The sequence below is a fragment of the Eumetopias jubatus genome, unplaced genomic scaffold, assembly GCF_037043125.1.
Source record: "Eumetopias jubatus isolate StellerSeaLion01/CBP00866 unplaced genomic scaffold, mEumJub1_p1.0 scaffold_1, whole genome shotgun sequence".
Taxonomy (NCBI): Eukaryota; Metazoa; Chordata; class Mammalia; order Carnivora; family Otariidae; genus Eumetopias; species Eumetopias jubatus.
The window spans coordinates 6,036,592-6,058,347 of record NW_028274807.1 but is presented as its reverse complement, the minus strand read 5'-3'; the positions used below and the strand labels follow the sequence as shown (position 1 = coordinate 6,058,347).

General features: G+C 45.4%; 1 protein-coding gene across 1 annotated transcript in view; it reads right to left on the bottom strand.

The window, feature by feature from the left end:
• Positions 1-13,473: 13,473 nt before the first annotated feature.
• Positions 13,474-21,756, bottom strand: part of DSCAM (DS cell adhesion molecule) — a 672,449-nt gene continuing 664,166 nt past the window's right edge. Inside the window, exon 33 of the mRNA XM_028126500.2 lies at positions 13,474-13,826. Within this exon, the coding sequence (XP_027982301.1) occupies positions 13,474-13,826 (353 nt within the window). The remainder of the gene's footprint in view (positions 13,827-21,756) is intronic.

Below are 21,756 nucleotides of genomic sequence, written 5' to 3'. Positions count from 1 at the left end.
AGGTGTTACTCAGCATGGATAGTCTTAAGTAACTGGGTCAAAGGAATCCTTAAGCACAATTGTTAATACTTATTAATAACCTATATGTGCCAAACCGTTGTTCTGAGCCTTTTAGGTGCATCAACTCATTCCATACTCACAACATCCCTGAAAGAAGTTAGTATTATTTCCCATGCTTTACATATAATGAAATTGAGACTCAGGAAGTAACCGCCCAAAGGTTACAAGTTTATCCATGGTAGAGCCCAGAATCAAATCCAGTAATCTGACTGTAGATCTCATACTCTTAATTACTATGTTTTAAGATCCCAGCAAGGTTAGTGTACGTGGGCAAGTCAGGGCAAAAGTCTTTGAAGTGACCTAAAGAAAGGTAAGACTTCTTTGAGTTATTTCATTAAGTCTCAAGATGAATTGCTTGATGAAAAGACCCTGGTGTGGTGTGTTCAGGGTTCAGTGGTTTCCATCTGTATAATGGGGCAGGTTCTAATGAAGCCCATTCTCCTATATTTATTATTTTTGGTCCAAAGACTAGCTCATATGGACTTTGTGTGAAATGGTGTCTTTTTTTGGCCCTCTTTTAAAATGTTGTGCTCAAGTCAACAATCTCTTGCCCCATGTGTTAGCAACATTGGGCTCCTCTTAGCAGGGAGCAGGGAGGATGAATCAGCCACAAAGTGGGGTATCATTAAAAAAAAAAAAAAGCCTTAAAAGAAAAACCAAACTCAGATTTCTGGAAATGGTGTTAAAGGTTCTACATGTAATGCAAGACCTATAAATATCTCATCTTCTATCTTTGAAAACCTTTGCTGCTGGTCCAAATGTTAATCCTCATCAGGTTATAAACCTGGAAAGGATTTTGTGGTCAAAGATCAAAGACAAAAGATAAAATTGGATACTTCCTGGCTGAGTCCTACCCTGCTGAAGAAACCAGTGACTTCCCCTCCTTGACTTCAAAGCCCTGACTGATTTACCTATTCCCCAAGCCTGTCAATCCAGATGAAAATGTCCTTTGCAGAATCCCTGCTCTAGCAGCGTCCTGCCAGTTCTTCATCGGTGAGAAGGCCTGGGAGGGAAGGTTAACCCAGAACAAGCTTCTACCTCACTTTCTATTGGAGACAACATCGGTGGTCTCTCATGCTGCTTTCCATTTGTCTTCCCCAGGCTCACAGATCAGCTTCCAAGCAGACTCCCCAAAGCGGGCTTCTGTCTCCTCAAGAATGCAGAAGAGCATTTTACAATTCAAACAGTAAATATCATGGCCACTAGGGGATGGGGGGGGTGAGGGCTTAAGATTGGTGGCCTTTAAAGGTACAAAAACTTGTAAAAGGTACTCAATAAGCCATAGAGAACTAATGCACAGTATATTGAATATAGACAGTAATATTGTACTATAAGTACATAATGTGACAAATATCATTACAATGGCAACGTAATGTATCGAATTAACAATATATAAATGTATCACATACTGTACACCTTAAATTTACACAATGTTACACGTAAAATTTATTCAACTAAACTAAAGAAAAAAATAGTAAAGCAAAATAAGAGGATTTGGTCTTATGTTTTGTCCTTTACTTTTGGACAAGATTTACTCGCATCATACGCGGAGAAGGCCAGAAAGCAATCAGCAAGCCTCTCCCAGGAAAAATCATAATAAGATTAATAATAATAATATTCCTTAATGAAAATAATAAGAAAAGAGGTATTAACATTTGTGATGCCACCTATTCATTATGTCTTTATTGCCCAATATTTATTGAACATGTAATACATACTAGGCGCTAGGACAGGAACAGGGAGTAGAACGAAGTGGGAGACCTGTCATTAGGTATGCCTCCCTAGAAATAGAAATTGAGATGTGAGTTTATATGCAAATAATTTATTACAAGGCTACAATGTTACCAGGAGAAAGCAAAACGGAAGTGGGGGAGGAAGTTGGAAGAGATAAGAAGCAAGGATGTGATATCTGGCAAAGTCCCAGCTTTGGGCTGGTCTCATGTTCTAAATCATAGACTGCAGTTTGGATTTTGCTCCCTATGGAGGCAAGGGAGCTGGGTTTCCATACTCTTGTGCTCATCAGTCCCTGGGTAAGCTCTCTCCAGGGGATGTTAATTCCTGGGCATGTTGGCTCTCCATGCTTGTAGGAAAGGTAATCCCAGTAGCTCAAGAGCAGTGCACTGATGGCAGTTATAGGGGCTACCTTTAGGAGAGCAACCTACCAAAGCTGGTATGTGGGCACTTGGAAAGATTAAGAAGATATTTGAAGGGTCTGGGTGGGGGCACCAATAGTCCATATAGTCCAGCCCATAATCTGTCTAGGTTTACTTCCTTCTCACCTTACATTCCCTCCAACCTGTCATGGCTTCAAGCTTGGGTTTGAGTTCAATTTCTGTGGAAAACCCTGTAAGAGGAGAGTTAGTGGGACAAAATGTAGCCCCTGCTGCTATAGCTGGTCTCAAAGAAGTATCTGGCATCTGTTCTAGATAATCCTCACCAATGGCAATTATTTCTGCTGGCCTGGGTGGCTTGTTTAGCAAAGTCACCAAGACCCTCATCCCTGAGCGGATGGAGCCCCTGGTGACTATCTCTATTTATGGCTATGGTTGTTATAACTGCCCACGCACAGTTAAAAATGGGCTTGGGAGCACCAAGAGATACCCCAGTGAATCAACGGCATGGTGAATATATTCCCTTCTGCACCCAGGACATGGAAACCCTACTTCTTCATGATGATCAAGGTCAAGCACTCCTGCCAGGATGGTAATACCTTTATTTGCCTGCTGATCTGCTGTTAGAGAGAACCCAAAATGACGGGGTAACAGCTGCAGCTTTAAGTTTAAGGTGACTTTTACCGTGTCTCCAGATGGAAACAGCTCTCCTCTGGTAAGTGGGCCTATAGAACCTAAATTTGTGGGGATGAAATCACAAATTTCCTTGTGAGTTGTTAAAGGCAGTGGTCAGTAAGGTCACTCCTGCTTCCAAACTTTGGTTTCTGGATCCATGTATTCTACCACCGGGGACTTGGTACCATATAATGGCTGTTGGTTTAAGATATGTGCTGCATCCTGGGGGACCACAGTACCCCAACTTCACGGGGTGTTGTCTCCATTCTATCATCTTGGCTACATCTTCAAGGTACCATCATCATGCTCTATTATTCCTTATAGACATTGTAGGACCAGTAGACCCATCATCATGTGTCCAGTGGCACACTTTCTTTGCCCTAAGTGGTCCCTTTGTTCTAGACAACATTTTGTTATATGGGACCCCATCTTGGTACATTTATTACTCCATGAGCCCTGTGATGTGTGGGCTTCAGCTCTGGGGCAGGAAGGGTGAAATGATATATGTGAATCTTGATCATGATTGCTGACCTTTCCAAACCAGAGAAGAATAAGGAAGATGTCAAACAGGGAATAACTTCAGACAAAGTCTTGGGCTCAGACTAGTGTCTCAGGGAGAAGTGAAGAGTAAGGCACAGCTCAACAGGATGGTTGCCTTGCCCATAGGCAAGGCATCTTGGATTCCACACTCTGTGCCAGTTAGTCACTGGTAAAGCCCCTTCATCCAGGGGACACAAACTCCCAGGCAGCTCCTGCTCTCGTCACTTGTATGTAAAAAGTGGCTCCAGCAGCCAAAGGGAGTTCTTCCAAAAAGAGTCACATATACAGACCCTTGAAGCCAGAGGATGGGCACAGAGGAATTGAGTAAAAGAGATGTGAGGAGTTCTAGATGAAGTACAGACAGTGTCTTCTACAGACCTGTAGTTCATGGCTAGGAGGAGAGGCAGATCCTAAGCAAAATGTCATTAATTCAGAGAGGTAAGTGCGATAACTTACCTTGCAATTCCAGGGTCACTGAGCCTCAGTCTCTTTCTTGGGCTTAAGGGTGTGATAAGGGAGAAGGACAACTATGCCCCAAGAGGTGACCTCTGAGCTGAGCTCAGAAAGATGGGTGAGGATTATTCAGACAAGTGGGATAAGGCATATGATGTTACAGGTAGATGAATAGGTACGTGTAAAGTCACGAGGATGAGAGACTAGGTACAAATATTGAAGAAACTGACAGAAACTTTGAGTGTGTGTATGTGTGGAAGGGGTGGTGGGGGATAAAGGGGTGTTGATAGAGTAGTCTAGTTTAGACAGAATACACTAGATGAGAACCAGATCATGGATGGTCTTTTATGTCATACTGAAGAGCCTGGATAGTTTACTTAAGGCAATAGAAAATAATGAAAATTATTAATCAATAAATTACTCAATGGGAATTGCATGACAGGAAGACTAGTATGGCACTTGTATAGAAAATGAGATTGGAAAGTGTATAATATTGGAGATACCAAGACCTATTCTAGGAAGTCATTGCAATAATCCATGTGAAGAATGACTTGAACCAGAACAGTTGTGGAGAGATTAAGAAGCATGGGGAAAAGTGTGAGAGGATAAGAGACAAGGTTAGTGACTGTGGAGGTGAAGGAGAGTCATGGATTGGATGATAAAGCCATCACTGGGATAGGGACTCAGGAGGAGGGAAGCCAGGAGCAATGAGGTCATACACAGTCATCAGTGTTGAGGACATCCAAATGGAGATGTCCAGGAGGCTGTTGGATGTAGACTGATAGCTCAGGGCAGAAGTTCCGGCTGGAGGAATAAATTAGGAATCAGCAGAATGCAGATGAGAATTAAAGTTATGATTGCAGATGGGACACTAATTGTCCAGGGTGAGAAATAAAAGCATGAGTGAGGGTGGATATCTGGGAAAATACACAATCTGAAAGGAGCTTTGGAGAATGAGAACCTTATCAATGAAATTGAGAAGAATTATCCCAAAGAGCAGAAGAACCAGAAACCGGGACGAAGACAATTTCTCCAGTGCTGCAGAAGAGGTTGACCAAACTGAGCGGGACTTGGGATTGGGCCACAAGGAATTCCTCTGTGTCCTTGTGGGGAGGTCAACTTCAGGGGAAAGAGTAGATATGGGAGAAAAACAGGTGGTGAGGGCACATGGCCATGGTGTACACTTCTTCAAGATGCTTCATTGTGAAGGAGACAGGGGACAGGGCAGTGCCTGCAGTGAGTAGGGGGGGAAGAAGAGATTTCTTTTTTCTTGATGTGAAAGACTTGAATATCTTTATATATGAATATGAGAGGAGATAGGAATGAACAGGGGAGTGTGGGTCTTATAAAGGTGGGAGGGGTTGAGATCCAGACTACAATGGACAGATGAGCTGTGGGTAGGAAGGGACCACTTTTTCTACTGCCCTGGCAAGGCAAGAGTAAGGAAGGGTATAGGCTCAGAAGAGTTTGGGGGTGTGTGCAGAAAAAGGAAGACATTTTCTTGGTTGCTGTCTGCTGGCAGTGAGGGCAGGAGATGGGATGGGGGTTTGGAGGAGGTCCTGATGGGTTAGCCTGACCCAGGTGGAACTGGGGTAGCATCAGAAGTGTTGGCCTCCTAGGAACCTCAGCTGCAGAACACTGGTTTACATTTCCAAGAGTGGGAAATGTGATGCCCTGGCAAATGTGGGCTATACCCACCAAGGACAGACACCTGCCTTGTTTGTTTGTTTTTAAAGATTTTATTCATTTATTTGACAGAGCAGAGAGATAGTGAGAGCAGGAATACAAGAAGCGGGAGTTGGAGAGGGAGAAGCAGGCTTCCTCTGGAGCGGGGAGCCCGATGTGGGGCTCGATCCCAGGACCCTGGGATCATGACCTGAGCCAAAGGCAGACACTTAATGACTGAGCCACTAAGGCTCCCCGACACCTGCCTTGTTTTTAATTTTAATTTTTTTGTTGTTATGTTAATCACCATATATTACATCATTTGTTTTGGTGTAGTGTTCCACGATTCATTGTTTGTTCATAACACCCAGTGCTCCACGCAGAACGTACCCTCCTCAATACCCATCACCAGGCTAACCCATCCCCCTACCCTCCTCCCCTCTAGAACCCTCAGTTTGTTTTTCAGAGTCCATCATCTCTCCTGGTTCGTCTCCCCCTCTGACTTACTCCCCTTCATTCTTCCTCTCCTGCTATCTTCTTCTTTTTCTTTTATCTTAAAATATGTTGCATTATTTGTTTCAGAAGTACAGGTCTGTGATTCAACAGTCTTACACAATTCACAGCGCTCACCGTAGCACATATCTTCCCAATGTCTATCACCCAGCCACCCCATCCCTCCCACCCCCGACCACTCCAGCAACCCTCAGTTTGTTCCTGAGATTAAGAATTCCTCGTATCAGTGAGATCATATGATACATGTCTTTCTCTGATTGACTTATTTCACTCAGCATAACACCCTCCAGTTCCATCCACGTCGTTGCAAATGGCAAGATCTCATTCCTTTGGATGGCTGCATAATATTCCATTGTGTATATATACCACCTCTTCTTTATCCATTCATCTGTCGATGGACATCTTGGCTCTTTCCACAGTTTGGCTATGGTGGACATTGCTGCTATAAACATTGGGGTGCACGTACCCCTTCGGGTCCCTACATTTGTATCTTTGGGGTAAATACCCAGTAGTGCAATTGCTGGATCGAATCGACACCTGCCTTGTTACCAACGGTGGCAACAACAACAAAAATCAACTTTCTGTGACTCTCACATAAGGTTTACCAGCACAAACTTAGTAATCTGCTAAATGGAATGTTTGAATGGAGCCTACCTAAAAGAAGTTTTTACTTAAAGGGGACTGAGAGAAGGTCAATCTCTTTAATACCAGTATGTGAGATTTTATGCAACATGCAGTGAAGTCTCTGTTACCTGAAACCTTCAAAAGTGGAAGTTTCAATGAAATAGGCATGCTTTCTTGTCACGTGGCCAAGTAGTCAGAATCAGGTTTCTTTATTTTCCCCTCCCCTCAGGATAAAGAGTATCACACAGTAATTAGCTGAATTTAGGAGTTTATTAAAAAGGTTAAAATCTGTCTTATACCCTGGGCTTACGCATATTTAGAGCACCCTTTTTACATTCTACAGAACATCTGCACACCTACATTCACTTCATAAGCATCATTTAAGAACATCTACCAGTTTTGGCTAATGCCTGGGCTGGATGTAGGAATAAAAAAAAAAAAATGAATGTAATGCAGCCCTCACCTCTCACACACACTTCCAAGGAGCTCAGATATTTACCCAATGAGATTGACACCAAGAAGGATCATCCCCTTGTTGAGCTGGAAGGGCCTTGGAGAGCTGATCCAATCAGGTCTGTTTGCAGATGTCCAAACCAGATAGCCATGCAGGAGATATCACGGTGAGTTTCTGGGCTTCTTGGTGCTAGAGCTGAGCCTCTCTGCACAGTGTTCTTGCTGTTATACCATGTGCCTTGCCACCCCCAAATCCTCCTATGACCTGACATCATTAAACACACAAAATTTTTCACGTTCAGCAGAATGGGCAATTGGGAGGCAAACAGACAAAGGCATCTTGAGAACAGTTTTTGACAAGAATGGAAGCTGGAGGGTTTCCAGTTGGCTCTGTAGCCACTAGAATGTCCCCTTGCTCCTTGCTCTGATAACCCTTATTGGAAGTATCTTCATTATGCTTGGTTTGATACAAAAGACTCTTAACTACTCTTAATGAAACCATCATCTCCTCAGTGTTGAAGGTTAACTCTTGCCACATGATTGGGCTGAATGTTTTCACCAAGGTCCACTATTCTGAAGATCATGAAGGAAGGTAAGTGGAAGTTTCAACGGAACAGGCGTGTTCTCTTGTCGTATGGCCAGTCAGAAAAATAGGTAGTGTTGGGCTAACAGGACGTCTTTACCAGGCTTGTGCTTTGCTCTGCATGTGCAGATTACATCTATTTGTTCTGTCATCAGATTACCTTCCTTGTCAATGACAGAGCAAACTCCCACCTTGATGGGAACATAGATGTTGGAGGGTTGCTGATGTGGTGGGTGGGACGTGTTTCATCCGTGTGTTACTATGAGTGTGGGCACAGTGGTTGCATGGAAGATTGTGCTCTCCCTCAGGTCAAGGATCATTTTCTCCCACATGCCTAGGGTTGAGTGCTAGACCAGCATGCTGCCACCATTATTGCTCCATCTCAGAAGTTGAACCTTGGTAAAACACTTAAAATTTTGGATCTGGAAACAGGAAGCATCTTTTTAATAGATTGCCAAATATTTTTTCATAGAGTGGCAAGAGGAGGTCCTCTCTCTTTATTGAGACATTCAGCCCTTAGGGGAACCTCAGAGAATGAGAGATTAAGGCAAACACTGAATTAACTCTTCGAGAGCATGACTTTGTGCCCGCACACAGCATAATTGGAAATGCTGCCCCCCACCCCCGACTGTGATGCCTAGGAGGTCATGGGTAGCCCACTCTGTGGTAGTTTGGCCCTGGGTCCTCCTGACTCAAGGACATTGCTGAGTACCTTCCCTTCATTACATACATGAACGTATATCTCAGTTGTTTTTCTCTCCAGAGAAGGATTATTTCTTTGAAGCAGAACACAACCCTCTCTGGGGAGGCACAATGCCAGTGACAATAAACATTGCCTTTTCTTCTTACAGTTGGCTTGAAGTTTCTGGAACACAAAGAGCTTTACAGCTTTGCCAAGCTTGTCCTGGGAGGTGAAACAGACACTCCTTGCCATGTGCTCAAAGTCACTTTTTCCCAGCTTTTCCCCTTTCTGAAAGTGAGAGATTGAGAAAGGTAAAACAACAATAACAACAACATTCCCATCAAATTTTGCAAAAAGTCTGTGAGTGGATTACACCCAGAAGTCAAAGCTGCAGGAGTCCTGTTAGAGAGTGGAGGAGGGGGCTGGTGTTCCCCACATCTAGTTCACCATTGTCAGGATCTGTAGAGAGTCTCAGATTTATAGTCCAAAGCTAATAGGTTGGTCTGCCACAGTTCCATGGGTGCTGGAAGAGGACAAGAATCTCCTAAGTCAGAGACTCAGTTGTGGTATTACTCCCAGCAGAGTGATTGGCATGAGTGCCATGCTCCCATCAGTTCCTTTGTACCCTCAAGGCCCACAGGGTGATGCAGAAGAGCCAGGGAGACTCTGTGTACACAGTAGGTTTGTGTCACAGCTTACAAACCATGAAATTAAGAAACACCAAACATATTTTCCATTTCAACAAATATTTATAGGATGCCTACTATGACCAGGTGCCTGACTTAGGAAAGGAAGACACAATGAGAAAAATGGAGTTCTGTTTTTGTGCAGCTGACCTTCTTGTTGGAAAAGACAGATAGTGAAAAATTATCATTATAAATTAGTAAATTACATAGTAATTCAGAAGAAGAGAAGGGTATGGATCGAGAGCTACAGAAGATGTGGGAGCAGGAATGCTGGGAGGGGGCTCGATGCAGTATGAAATGGGGTGTTCAGGGAAGGCTTCACTGAGAAGATGAAATTGGAGCGAAGATGGAAGAACACAAGGGAACCTGCCTGAAGTCATGTAGACAGGCAGGGAACCTGGAGGATGCGAACGACTGTGTTTAATGCCTATGAAGCTCCAAACTTAGAAAAGGGGGTTGCTGGCAAACCTGGCAAATTTTGCCTTGGAGGGAGACATTGCTTTTATTATCTCAGTCAGCAAGTAGATCTGTCTTTTGCCCAGCAGGGAGACATAGGTCTGTCTTCCAAAGCTACTCGTTAGGCAGACATCCTTGAAAAGAGAGTCAGAACAGAATCTATTAATGACTCTGCTCAGAAGACATGCACAAATGCAAGGGACTCATGAAGGATTGTTTCTCAACAGTTATTCCCCACTCCCATGCCTAGTGACATTTGAGTGACCCAGCTAACACTGAGGTCCTTCCAGTATTCGGTCCCGATTTGCAGAGGGAAACAGGGCTCAGCCAGGGCTCTGTCCATAGTTACCATCTAACTCCATCTTAGCCCTGGCTTGGCAGGCTCAGATAGTCCTGCTAAAAGCTCAAGAGCTCTACCATCACGAATCTTCTCAAATAAACAACATACAAGAACAAACAGACATAGTTCTACATAAACCTGAAGATTCCTTGACTTATGTCCTTACTAAGATTGCAACACCTTGGTTTCTAAGAGCTGAAGAAAACCATTCCTTCACTCCAGCTTCATTCCTCTGGCCCTGTTGTTTGAGAGGTCACTTTGAGCGAATGGGTGGAAGAGTAACATGGGGCTCAGGATCCCTGGATATTAAATTGTTGATACTTAATCTTCCCAAGTGACCTTCAGAGAGCTGATGATACCCTCCAGGCCACATTCTTTAGGCAACTGAGGAAGGCTTTTGAACATGGACATACCATCAGCTCCCATTGAACTTTCCAGGGTAGGTGACTAGTCTAATCATCTAGTCCTTGGATTTCCAATCCTAGACCCTGAAGGCTCTCCACCTTTGCTAGAAATAGATTTATAGAGTTCACAACTAGGTCTCAGTCATTTCCTTAAAAATCACATGAAGTTTTGGCCTACGGAGGACCAAGTTCCCAGACCAGAGGAACCTTAACTGAGTGTGATCTCCTGTTTATTTTAAGAACAATTGAAACAATGATATGTTTTCTGTGTCTTAAAGTATTATCAAGATTCTCTGTGGCAAGGGCACAGAGATGATGGGATGAGAGCTTATCCAGTCTCACCTATGATAATCTTTGTATAATTTCACTCCTCCATCTTTCCCTACCTCCAATTCTCCACCCCCTTCTCCTTGTGGGTGGTCAGGGGGCAGATTTGGATGCAAGAAAGTGAACAGGCAGACATGTGAACTGAATGGAGGCACTAGGGTTCCTGTAGATGTATGTGCAGTGAGGGCTATGTGGTTTACTGCCAATGTATTATGAGAAGGCCTTGCTCACTTCAGGAAAGTGGGCATTTTTCAGACTGTCAGCTGGATGGATGCCTTAGAGGAAACCCAGCCCATTGACCCAAAAGCTATTGTCCATTGAACTCTATACCTATTCTCCATTAACCAAGAGCCATAATGCATTGACCCTATAGCTAGTCTCCATTGACCCAATGGCTATTGTTCATTGACCCTCTAGTTTTTGGCAGAGGATAAAGAAATCAGAGTTCCAGTGCTCTAAGATACGTCAGTCTGGTTTCAGACTTAGCCCAACAAGATGACCTCTCAAAGACATTATAAATCAGGTTAGAGACAGGCAGAGGTCTGGAGGAAAATTAATTCTTCTCACCCAATAATGGTTGTTTTACTACACAGTGCCCCTTTTAATCTATGGATCTGGATCTCTTTGTGGTCATCAATAGTGGAACTCTTCCTGAGAGGTAGGGAACTGGGCTTTTTGACACAAAGCTTGTGTCAAACTCATTTTAACAAACATCATAAAGGCAGGATTATTGAAAGTAATCCATTACAGAGGCAGGCATGATGCAGAATTTTTATTTTTGCACAGCTTGAGAGAAAAAGAAAAAAAATGGTAAACTTCTAGGTTTGGGGAACATAGAAGTTTTAAACTGATGAAAGATAGTTTTAATTTTTTCCCAGAAAGTAGCATTTAATTTCTTTTGCATACAAAAGCAGTCTGTGAGGGTCTGTGAGGGTGCAGACCATGAGCTGTTGACACAGATCAAATTCTGAAACGATGGCAAGAAAACACACACACACACACACACACACACACACACACACACACACACACTTCACAAACATAGAGTCATCTAATGTTCATGTCAGCAAGTGGTCTTGACCGAGTCCCGGACGTGTTCTGCAGGTGCTCAGTGTCACTGAATCTATGTAGGCAAATGTGCCTGCCTGGAAAATAAATGGAAGGAAGCGATTGATGGAAAAGGGGAGGTAGGACGGAGGGAGGGAGGGAGAGAGGGAGGGAAGAAGGAAGAACAGGAAATACATTTCTGAACATGTTCCCAGATGGTAATAACTGGCACCAGTCTATGCTGGTGGCTTAAATGGGAGCCTGCTATTAAGAGAGAGGAAGGTACTTGTGTAGTCTGTTACCTGGGCAACTGAGCTACCATGGGCATTTGTTCAAGTTTTCTGGTCAGTTCCAAACTTCTGTCGTGGAGACTTAAGAAAGTCTGGGGTGCGGGTGCCATGGGAAGATGAAGTGCTCTTTCCTGCGCACACTGTGTAAAGGTCATGGGATGAAGAATGCAGTTCAGAGTACTTAAGAGTAAGTTCTCTGTAGATTGAGTCACATGGTAAATCATTTAAACTTGGAGGAAGAAGAAGTAAAAGATTTCAGAGGAACATCACTTACTACTGGTTGGTGTTCCTCTGGGTACAGAGGAGTGAACCAGAGGCAACATATGATAAGATGGTCTATTGCAAACTTAGATACTGGACATGGCAGTGACAGGGCAAGTCTTGGAGGGTAGGGTGCATGGAATTCCCCCGTCCTCTCTTCCTTTCTCCAGTAAGCTGGTGCTAATGGTGGGACTCTAGAGTAGGGGTCTGCAAACTTTCTGTATCGGGCCAGATGGTAAATATTTTCTGCTTTGTAGGCCATACCATTTCTCTTGTAACTATTCAACTCTGCCATCGTGGCACAGAATAGCCATAGACAAAATGCAAATGGTATGCATGGCTGTGTTCCAATAAAATGTTATTTATAAAAGTAGCAGGGGGCTGGATTTGGCCCAGGGGCCATGGTTTGCTGACCCCTGGTCTAGCTAGAGGGCGAGGTGTTAATGGAGAGGCAAGGAAGGAGCAGAACATCTGGGAGGCTTAGAGTACCTGGCCAGCCCCTGGTTATGGTTGGGAACAGCTGCGTCATCTGTGCTCTTCCCAGCCATTCCTGAAGAGCTCGCAGTGTTGGTTTCCTCTCTGGTTTATTGAATTGGGCTCTGGGTTCAGCCCTGGTGTTTGCAAACACAAGCATCAAGAGGAAGGAGGACCCAGCAGTCAGGAGGAGACAAGAGAGGTAGACATCGAAATAAAGGCAGACCACCTTTTCGTTTTTATTTCGCTTAGACAAAATGCAAAGAGTGTCTCATTAAATTAAAAAATAAACAGAAAAGAAAATCAAATTGATTCCCCCCCACCCCTTCACTGACGGCACTCATCCTAATTCACAACAGAAGGAGGTCAAATTGAGGACCCAGTTTCTAATGGGAAAGAAAGGTGTGCAAACATGACTAAAGTCTCCCCCCTGCCCCCAAATCAGTGTTCCTTTTAAATTCACAAAGAGGGTAATTTTTTTCTCCGTTTTCGTTCTTAAATCTTGTGTGATAGAACTTCCAGTCAGAAGATTTAATTAGTCCCCCATGCACTTTGTAGAAAATCAGTAAAAATGCAATAACCTGTGAAGATCATAAAACTGGACTTCTTTCCCAAAAAATCAGATGCCCAGGCAGATGGAGCTCACACTCAGACAGAAAAAAAGCAGAAGAGTCTTTGCACTGTCTGTGGTTTCAGTATTTTCTCTCTTTTTTTTAATATATTTTGGCAATTTTCTTTAATTATAAATATTGGAATTCTGTAAAAAAAAGGTAGCTTTGATTGAATTTTTTAAATTGTATTTACAACCGCTGTCCAGTCATGCTGTTTGTTATACCAGGGTGTAGGATTTTGCGTAGGGATTGTTTCCTTTCAAATGGCCCCGAGAGTCGAGCAGCGATTCTTGGGAGCTGCTCATCTTAGCTGCCTGTCCCAGCTCTGCTCCCTCTCGCTGAGGTAATGTGGCCACGGCCCCCTGCTGCCACTGCTGTCCCTCTCTCGTGGAGGACGTGGAGGAGGAGGCCTCCATGGGGATTGGCTCAAGGACCGTGGGGCGCTTCAGGGTCCGACTTTTCTGAGGTTCCAAGCATGCTTGCCCTAAACTCAGGTCCCTGCTGGTGCCTGCACCGCTTCGGTTTAACAAAAAGTCCATTCTAAGGTATGGAGGCAAATGTATGAGGTCACCTGCAAAGAAACACAGAGCAGTTAGTTGGCTTCCTCATTTGCTAAGCAGGTGCTGAGTGCCATCCGGGTTTAGAGCTGGAGATGTCACGGTATCTGGCCGTGTTTTGCAAGACCCCTTGTCAGAGCTCACCAGAAAGGCAGGTGGAATCATGCTCACCCCCATCCCACCAGGCATAGCTGGAGCTGGCTTTTCTATGGCACATTCCTGAGGCTCTTAAGTGTCATACTTCAGCCAGAGAGAGAGAGGTAACAAGATCCTTCAAAACCCCACATTGGAAAGAAAAACATAGCTCAAAGGCAACAGTGCACCCCAAGGTATAAAGCGTGATGGACCAGACCCCGAATGCAATCAGAGGCACTCCGGGGAGTGCAGGGATTGAAGAGGGAGCAGGGATGCCAAGGCAAGGGTAATGCTCATTGGCTAGCCCAGAGCTTCTGTCTTCCCCACACGCACACAAGGAGTGCTTGAGTGGTAGCAAGCTGGGTGAAGGCAGGGGGCTCTTTCTGGCCACCCAGGGATGGAGGGGCAGCTCTGGCTAGAAAGCAGGCTGGGGGTGGGCTGTCCTAGAGACAAGAGACCAGGTGTGCAGGTTGAGGGAGGCATGGCGATGGTCTGAGCTGAAGGGACATCCATGGAATGTCAGAGGGAACGTAATGGCGAGGTATAAAGGGGCCCAAGGATCATGGCTTCCGAATGCAGGATGATGGGAGGGTGACAGGGAAGGATGTGTGGATTTTTATATATCCAATTTCCTCAAAGAGATGACCTGTCTTTCATTCTTAGGAGTTTAATAAGCAAATAACATTAACTTGCTCTTGTATTTACTTACATGACTATTATTCTTTTATCATTTTGTTCACATACTTGAGAAAGTGTGGAATTCATTTACCTCCAGGGTTATTTAAAAATGTAGGTCAAGAGTGCCTCATGATATTTCTGAGACCCAACTAAATCTTGAATACTTGACATATTTGTAATGTGTTGTAACAGATTTGGGAATGAGCCTATCCCGGTAACTCCCCACTGAATGAACAGGGCTTATTAAGCCCTGGAAAAACAATAGCCCCTTGGTCCCAGCTGGATTGCAGGACGCTCAGGTCCTAGATTAGGTGGAACAAATGTGTTTGAAATTAAACACAAAGCCCATGATAACTGCCCTCTGCCTGCAGGGGCTCTCACTTAGATTTAGTGATCAGGAGGGTAAGGGTAGCTGAGAAAGGTGGGTGAGAATTTCCTTAATAATGGACACAGTCCAGTGCCCACATCTTCGCATAAGAGGGCTACTTGTGTTTGTTTACTTTACTGCAGGTCTGCCAACTATCTCTGAATATCCAATATCTCTGAGTGATCCAGTTTCTCAGGCAAAGCTTTACTAAGTTGTATGATGCTCTAATTAACCCTTCCGACAGTGTGAATGCTGCAAATGTGTTCTCTTAATAATTCATGCACTTATGTGAAAGAAAGCACCAGAATAATCAGTGGTGAGCTTTGTTTATTAAAGGCACTTTATGTCCATTAAAATCCCACCCCGTGTGCTTGTGCAAGTACCACTTGGGAAACTGGGTTCTGTAATCATCCGTGCATCTCTTCTGTTCTTCAGATGCCTGCAGCTCTGAGGCAACTTGTGTGCTTATTACTCCAGCTAGAAGAGGAATGGAAACCGTGGCGACCGTCTGGATGTTGGCACACCCGCTTTTCTCAGCCTCCTGCCCTCCGTCTGCCGCCTGTTTCCGTGGGAGAAACTAAATAAGGATTCTAACAGTGGAGATTAGGAGTAGAGGTCTAGAAGGCATTGCCTGCATTTAGTCTGGGATGAGTCTCCTCGCTCATAAAATGGGAATAATAGTAGAATCTACCACATAGAGTTGTGGTGAGGATTTAATTTGGTTTATGCATATGAAAGGTTTACTGTCAGACATGTCCCTTCTCAGAAGGTCTGAGGTTATGGGCTGGAGACCGGCCAGGGGAAGGAGGAGCCGGGAACACTTCTTTCTGCCTTGGTTTCTGTCTTCAGTGGGCTGATTAGTGTCCACCCCTCCCAAAAGATATGTCCATGTCCCAACCCTCAGAATCTGTAAGTGTGACCTTTGTAGGAGAAAGTCTTTGTAGATGTAATTAAGTTAAGGATCTGGAGACAAAATCATCAGGACTGGAGATGGGTCCTAAATCCAGTGACAGGTGTCCTTAGGAGGAAATACAGAGGGAGACTGGAGGCAGAGAAGAAGGGAGAAGCCATGCGAAGAGGGAGGGATAGAGTGGAGAGACGCAGCCGCAAGGCCAGGTGCACTTGGAACCACCAGGAGCTGCAAGAGGCAAGGAAGGAATTCTTTCCTAGAGTCCCTGGCGGGAGTACAGCCCTGCTGACACTGGATTTTGCAATTCTGCCCTTAGAACTAACTGTAAGAGAATAAATCCGTGTTGTTTGGAGCCCCCCAGTTTGTGGTCCTTTGTTAGGCCAGCCACGGGACACTCACACAGATGTCCTTTCTTCTTGCCTGGGAGGACCTCACTTGGAGCCTCTTTGAACACTTCTACTGTATGGGAACAGTCCCTGCATATGTCACTCACAGGAAAGGAGGGAATTTCTCTTGAGAGACCAGTAACTGCAGCCAACAGGGTTGTGGTTTGCGGGGTGCCCACCCTGTGTTCTGACCTGTCACCCACCCTTCCCCCCCTACAGAAGCCAAGGCTGCCCCTCTTCCCCCAGTTCCTCTGCTCCCTGGGAAGCAGACACCTGTCCAGCTGGCCCCCAAAGACCCCCTCAGGACTAGGTTGGAGGTCTAGTCTAGGGAGACTTTCCCGCAGTCTCCCTCCGGAGGGAGCAGAAGCCTCTTCAAAGGCATCTGAATCCACGGGGAGCAGGTGTCTCGGTTCCTCACCAGCCAGCTCTCCCAGCTGACCCACCCCTGGCCACTGGACCCTCTCCATCTCTGTGGAGCAACACGCCCTGAAGCTAATCCGCCAGGACCCTCTGGAAGTGTCCCATGCATGTGAAAGCAGCAGTGACCCAGTAGACGTTCAAGGATCTTTTTTGCTTTGAACTCTACAGTCACCTCCATCAGGCACGCACGGCCCTCGGCATCCTTGTGCATCAGGCCACCATCGCCACAAACGCGGGCAGAGCCAAACCCTGGCCTCAGCGCATGTCCAGGAAAACCAGCTACAGCGGAGTTTCCCTCTACTTTCAGCAAGGATTGAATCTTTGATGATCTAAGTTCCTCCTCTTTGTTTTACTCCTCCTTACCCCTCCCCTTTCTCTCTCTCTCCTTCTTGTTTTGTCTCCCTTATGCGGACACTCTCCTCCATGGAAATGAAAGGTGGAGGGAAGGGGTGAAACAGTGTGGGTAGGAGGTGGGGAGGAGATGGCAGCGGCGTGCAATGCAGTCACCCTGGCACGACTGCAAGTAAAGTGGGGTGTATGTGTGTGTGTGTGTGTGTGTATTTGTGCATATGTGCATGTGTGTCTATGCATGAGTATGTGTATTTGTTCATGTGTGTATGTGTTTGTGCGTGCACACATGCATAAGTGTTTCTGTGTATGTGCATATGTGTATATTTGTGCGTATGCACATGTAAATGTGTGTTTAAGTGGATATGTGTGTGTGCATCTGTATGTGTGAGTATACATGTGCATATGTGTTTGTGTGTGTGTATATTTGTGTGTATGCGTGTGTATGTATGTGGTTAGGTGACTATGTGTGTGTTTATGTGTGTGTCTGTGCGTGTGTGTGTGTGTGTGTGTGTGTGTGTGTGTGTGTGTGTGTCACAAAGACAGAGGGGAGGAAAACCCGGGAGGGAGAAGCAGACAGCACAAGGAAAGAATGAGGTGCCCAGGAGAAAGGGACAGGAGGCAGGAAGCCCTGGGCTCACATTCTGACTGCTGGAAGAGAAAGGATCTGGGGATGCCAATGTCCCCTTCCACATCTTCCTTCTGCTCTGCTTACCTAACTGTCCATACCTCTAGCACTTTCCTAGTTAGCTAAACCTATTAGCTACTTTCCCAAACCCAGCATGAGTACAAACGCAGTGACAGGGGGCTGGGAACCCCAGATGAGCCTTTGGGGCACACTCTGCCCACTGGTTCTTGTGGTACTTATTCATGCACTTGTGTGTCATGAATAGTCACCCCTCTGTGCTCTGGTCCTGAGGCCCACGGCCCTTGAGTCAGAGACGTGGGGTGAGGGCGAGGGTGGGGGGGTTGACACACCCTTGGCAAGAAGGGGCTCTGAGAGGCTGAGCTTAGGGGCTGAGGTGCCGGACTAGAGTAGAGTCAGAGGGGCTGACAGGGGTGGTCAGGGCAGGGCAAGTGGGGGGAACGGGGCTGAGAGAGGCAGAGAAATGGACGGAGGGATGAGAGAGAGACAGGGAGAGGGAGAGAGATGAGAGAGACACACACAAAGAGACAGAGAGATGAAAGAGACAGAGATGGAGAGACAGAGAGACAGAGGGGGGATGAGAGAGATGGAAACACACACACACACACACACACACACACACACACACACACACACACACACACGTAAGCAGAAGGAAGGGACACAAGACATAGAACTGGGCGGGGGGATGAAAATGGGAGACAAAGAGCCATAAATGTTATGCCCTTTTGTCGACATCATGGTCCATTCCTCATTGTTACCACCTGTTATCCTCTGAGAGTTCACACTAAACAAGTGGCATCAATTTCTCCCTCTCCCTAACCACCTTGCTTACGGGCGCCTTCACAACTCCTCATCCCCAGACCCCCTAATGGTCCCTCATCCACCAGCAGGTGGGTACTCAAAGCTTGCTATCTTCCCCAAGGGGGCCTTCAGGCCATGGTTGGCCCCATCACCTGAAAACTGCTATAGTAAACCTGCCTCGCTCATCTGAAACCAGGAGATGCCCCTTCCTATCAGGAAAGCCAAACTTCCTGAACTTTCTCAGTAGAGTCAGACACACAAAGTCTGAATTCACTTTAGCTTTGGAAGAAGGATGGCAAAAATCGATATTGAAAAAGAGCAAAAATTCATCCATTCAGAAGATCTGTAATGGATGTGCATTCCATGAATCTATTCTTAGACAATGCTTCCTGCTGTTCGGTGTGCACACACTAGGGAAGGAAAGGTCTAAAGTTGAGATCAGTGGTTCTCAGCAGAGAGGGATTCTGCCCCCAGGAGGCGTGTGGCAATGTCTGAAGATTATCTGGATGTCACAGTTGGGGGTGGCTGCTACCGGCCTTTCCTGGATGCAGGCTAGGGATGCTGCTCAACATCCTACAAAGCACAGGACACCACCACCATCCCCCCATGCCTCCAATCCTCCAATGCTCATTGTGCTGCTCCTGAGAAACCATAGTTTAAAGGGGCTAAAGTTCACAATTCCAAGTGGACCCTTATTTTTGCTTTAATTTTATTTGAAAAACACTTCATTCAATCAGAATAAGGAATTGTACTGCTCAGCATCTACTAGTCCACAGGAGTTATGGCCTCAGTTCTTGGGAGAAAGTGAGGGATGGTCCCATGGAACGGCAGGCACAGGGTCTTCTTCCAACTTGGTCTGATGAGGTGCGAGCTTTCGTTGGGGTAAGAACATGAGCTAAGGGCTTCTGGGCTTCCTATAAAAATCTTGCCTTTACCTCTAAATGGTTCTGTGACTCCCTTTTAAGTTTTGCATCTTATCTTTAGTCAAGTGAAGGAGGCACGGTCATTTCTAAGGGCACCTTCAAGGCCGAAAGACTCTTTCTTATGCTCTTTACTATCTCACCTGTGAAAACTGGGTAAGCACAATGCATTAGGAATTTGAGGATAAGTATGACACAAACGAATGCATTTCTGGGAGCCTAAAATTCTGAGGCCTATGGCAAGAGCCTTCTTCCCCCTCCTATGCAATACTTCATCAGCACCTGTGAAAGCATGCATAGACTTTCACAACAAATACGCGTGGAAAGGAAGTGAATCAGAGTCCCTGGGGGCTTAGCTCTCCTCTGGGGCCATATAAAAAGGAACTTTCATCAATTTCTAATAAGCCTTCACATCTGCGCTTGGATGGAGCTGGGTATTGATGCAAAGGTAAGAAGCAAAGGATGCTTACCTTGGCTTCTAGCAATTTCAGTAAGAACCACACAGATCAGACTTGTATGATGGTACAGCATCAAAGAGCTAGTTACAAAGGGGGAGAGTATGGAGTTTGCCCATTCTGGAGGCAAATGAGATCTAACACTTTTTTAGTTTAATACTAATGCTGCAGCAAGGTAATGAAAACTTGTAAATGAACCTCTCTTGGTAAATGAATCTTCACTCCCAAATGGCCACAGAAAAACCCCTAAATAAATAATGCGAGATTGATACCAGAGGTCCATGTACACAGATTCTATTACCATTCTTGGCTTGTACTTATGAGGCTCATGCATTCTTAAGGGCTCATCAATATTGCAATCCTCCTATTCACTGGTGAACTTTTAAAACTACACTGAGGTACGAAGTGGGGCTTTGAGTTTGTTGCTGCTCACGATTCTTTAGAAATAAAGTAGTTCTGAATAAAAAGTAGGATTGGAAAACCTGCTCCAGCATTTAGGCCAGGTCAGAATCACTTAGCTGGGCGTTTGGAGCACCCAGTGAGGAAGGGTCCGTGAGGTTCAAAGAAGCTCCAGCTCCTGCGTAAGACCCCCGAGGACCCACACACTGGGGACCACGGAGGAGGAAGCCTGCTCGGAGGCTTGTGCCTGCTTCACTGTGGGGCTGGCAGACCCGTCTCCATAACCCTGTGCATCTTGAGTTATCCCACAGAAGGACTGAGTTAACCTGGAAATGAGAGGGTTCTAGGCAGAGGGAATATACGTTTGTGGAGTTTAGGAGCCCAGAGAGCAGGAGTCATGACGAGCGAGGAAGACAGGGCTGACTTCTTGGAGCCCTGTGAGTCTCTATCCTGAACATTGGGCAACTACACAAGGGATTTCAACGTGAGAGCATCCACCACACTGCTTGAATTTAAGGTTTCTTGCTTCCCAGTTTGGGATATAGGATGAATTAGAAGTTGGTGCCAGTTCTGTCCACATAGAACCCCATTGAAATATGACGGTCTTTGCTGTCTTCTTACCTTTTTGTATATTCCCAGCATTTTCAGGTTATCATGACATCTCACTGGGGACTGTGTGTGGGGGGGTGGGGGGAGGAGGTAGCCCCTGTCTTCCAGAAGCTGGATTTTGCCTTGTTTCTTGGATTTCCTCATTTATCTGTCTTGTGTCTTTAGGTCTCTTTCTGCTGTTTATGATACTACCTGCTATTCTGATGAACTAAGGAGACTGTGAGAAGTGTTGGTTTAATATATTAACATTATTATGTCTTAGGATAATACCTGGTAAAGTATCTTTTCACAGAGAAGATATTCAATAAATATGGGTGGAATAAATGAGTGTAACAGATCTGTGTTTTCACAGGGCCTTTTTGGAGATGCCGTGAACTTTCACTGTGGGGAACCTTTTTGCTTGTCATCCGTGGCACTGGAATCTAGAAACTTCCTTCTGGCCACCCAGCAGGACACAGGTGGGCTTCCTACCTCTCCCTTACAAGTTATCAGGCACGGACCTACTACCATGGGCTCCCCAGCAACTAAAGCTGAACCCCTATAAGCCGACCAAGAAAATCAGTGAACTAAGGGGCTCAGAGTTGGAGAACAGGCAGTCAGAACAAAAGAACACACACTTAGTAACTAGCGGACGCACACAAGAGCAGCATCTATGATAAATCCACAGGAGCACTCGGAAAGGTGAGACAACTCAGGCCCCTGGAACCAGTGGAAGAAAGGGGAGGAGGTCAGTGCAAAAAGCAAATGGGCTTTGAGTTCCAAGCTTGGGACCCTTCATAAGGAGTCCCACCATCACTTCATGGGTCCTGGAGACATCAGACTAAAAATAACAAGACAGTCTTTAAGAAGGTGAAGTCGAAAATGCAC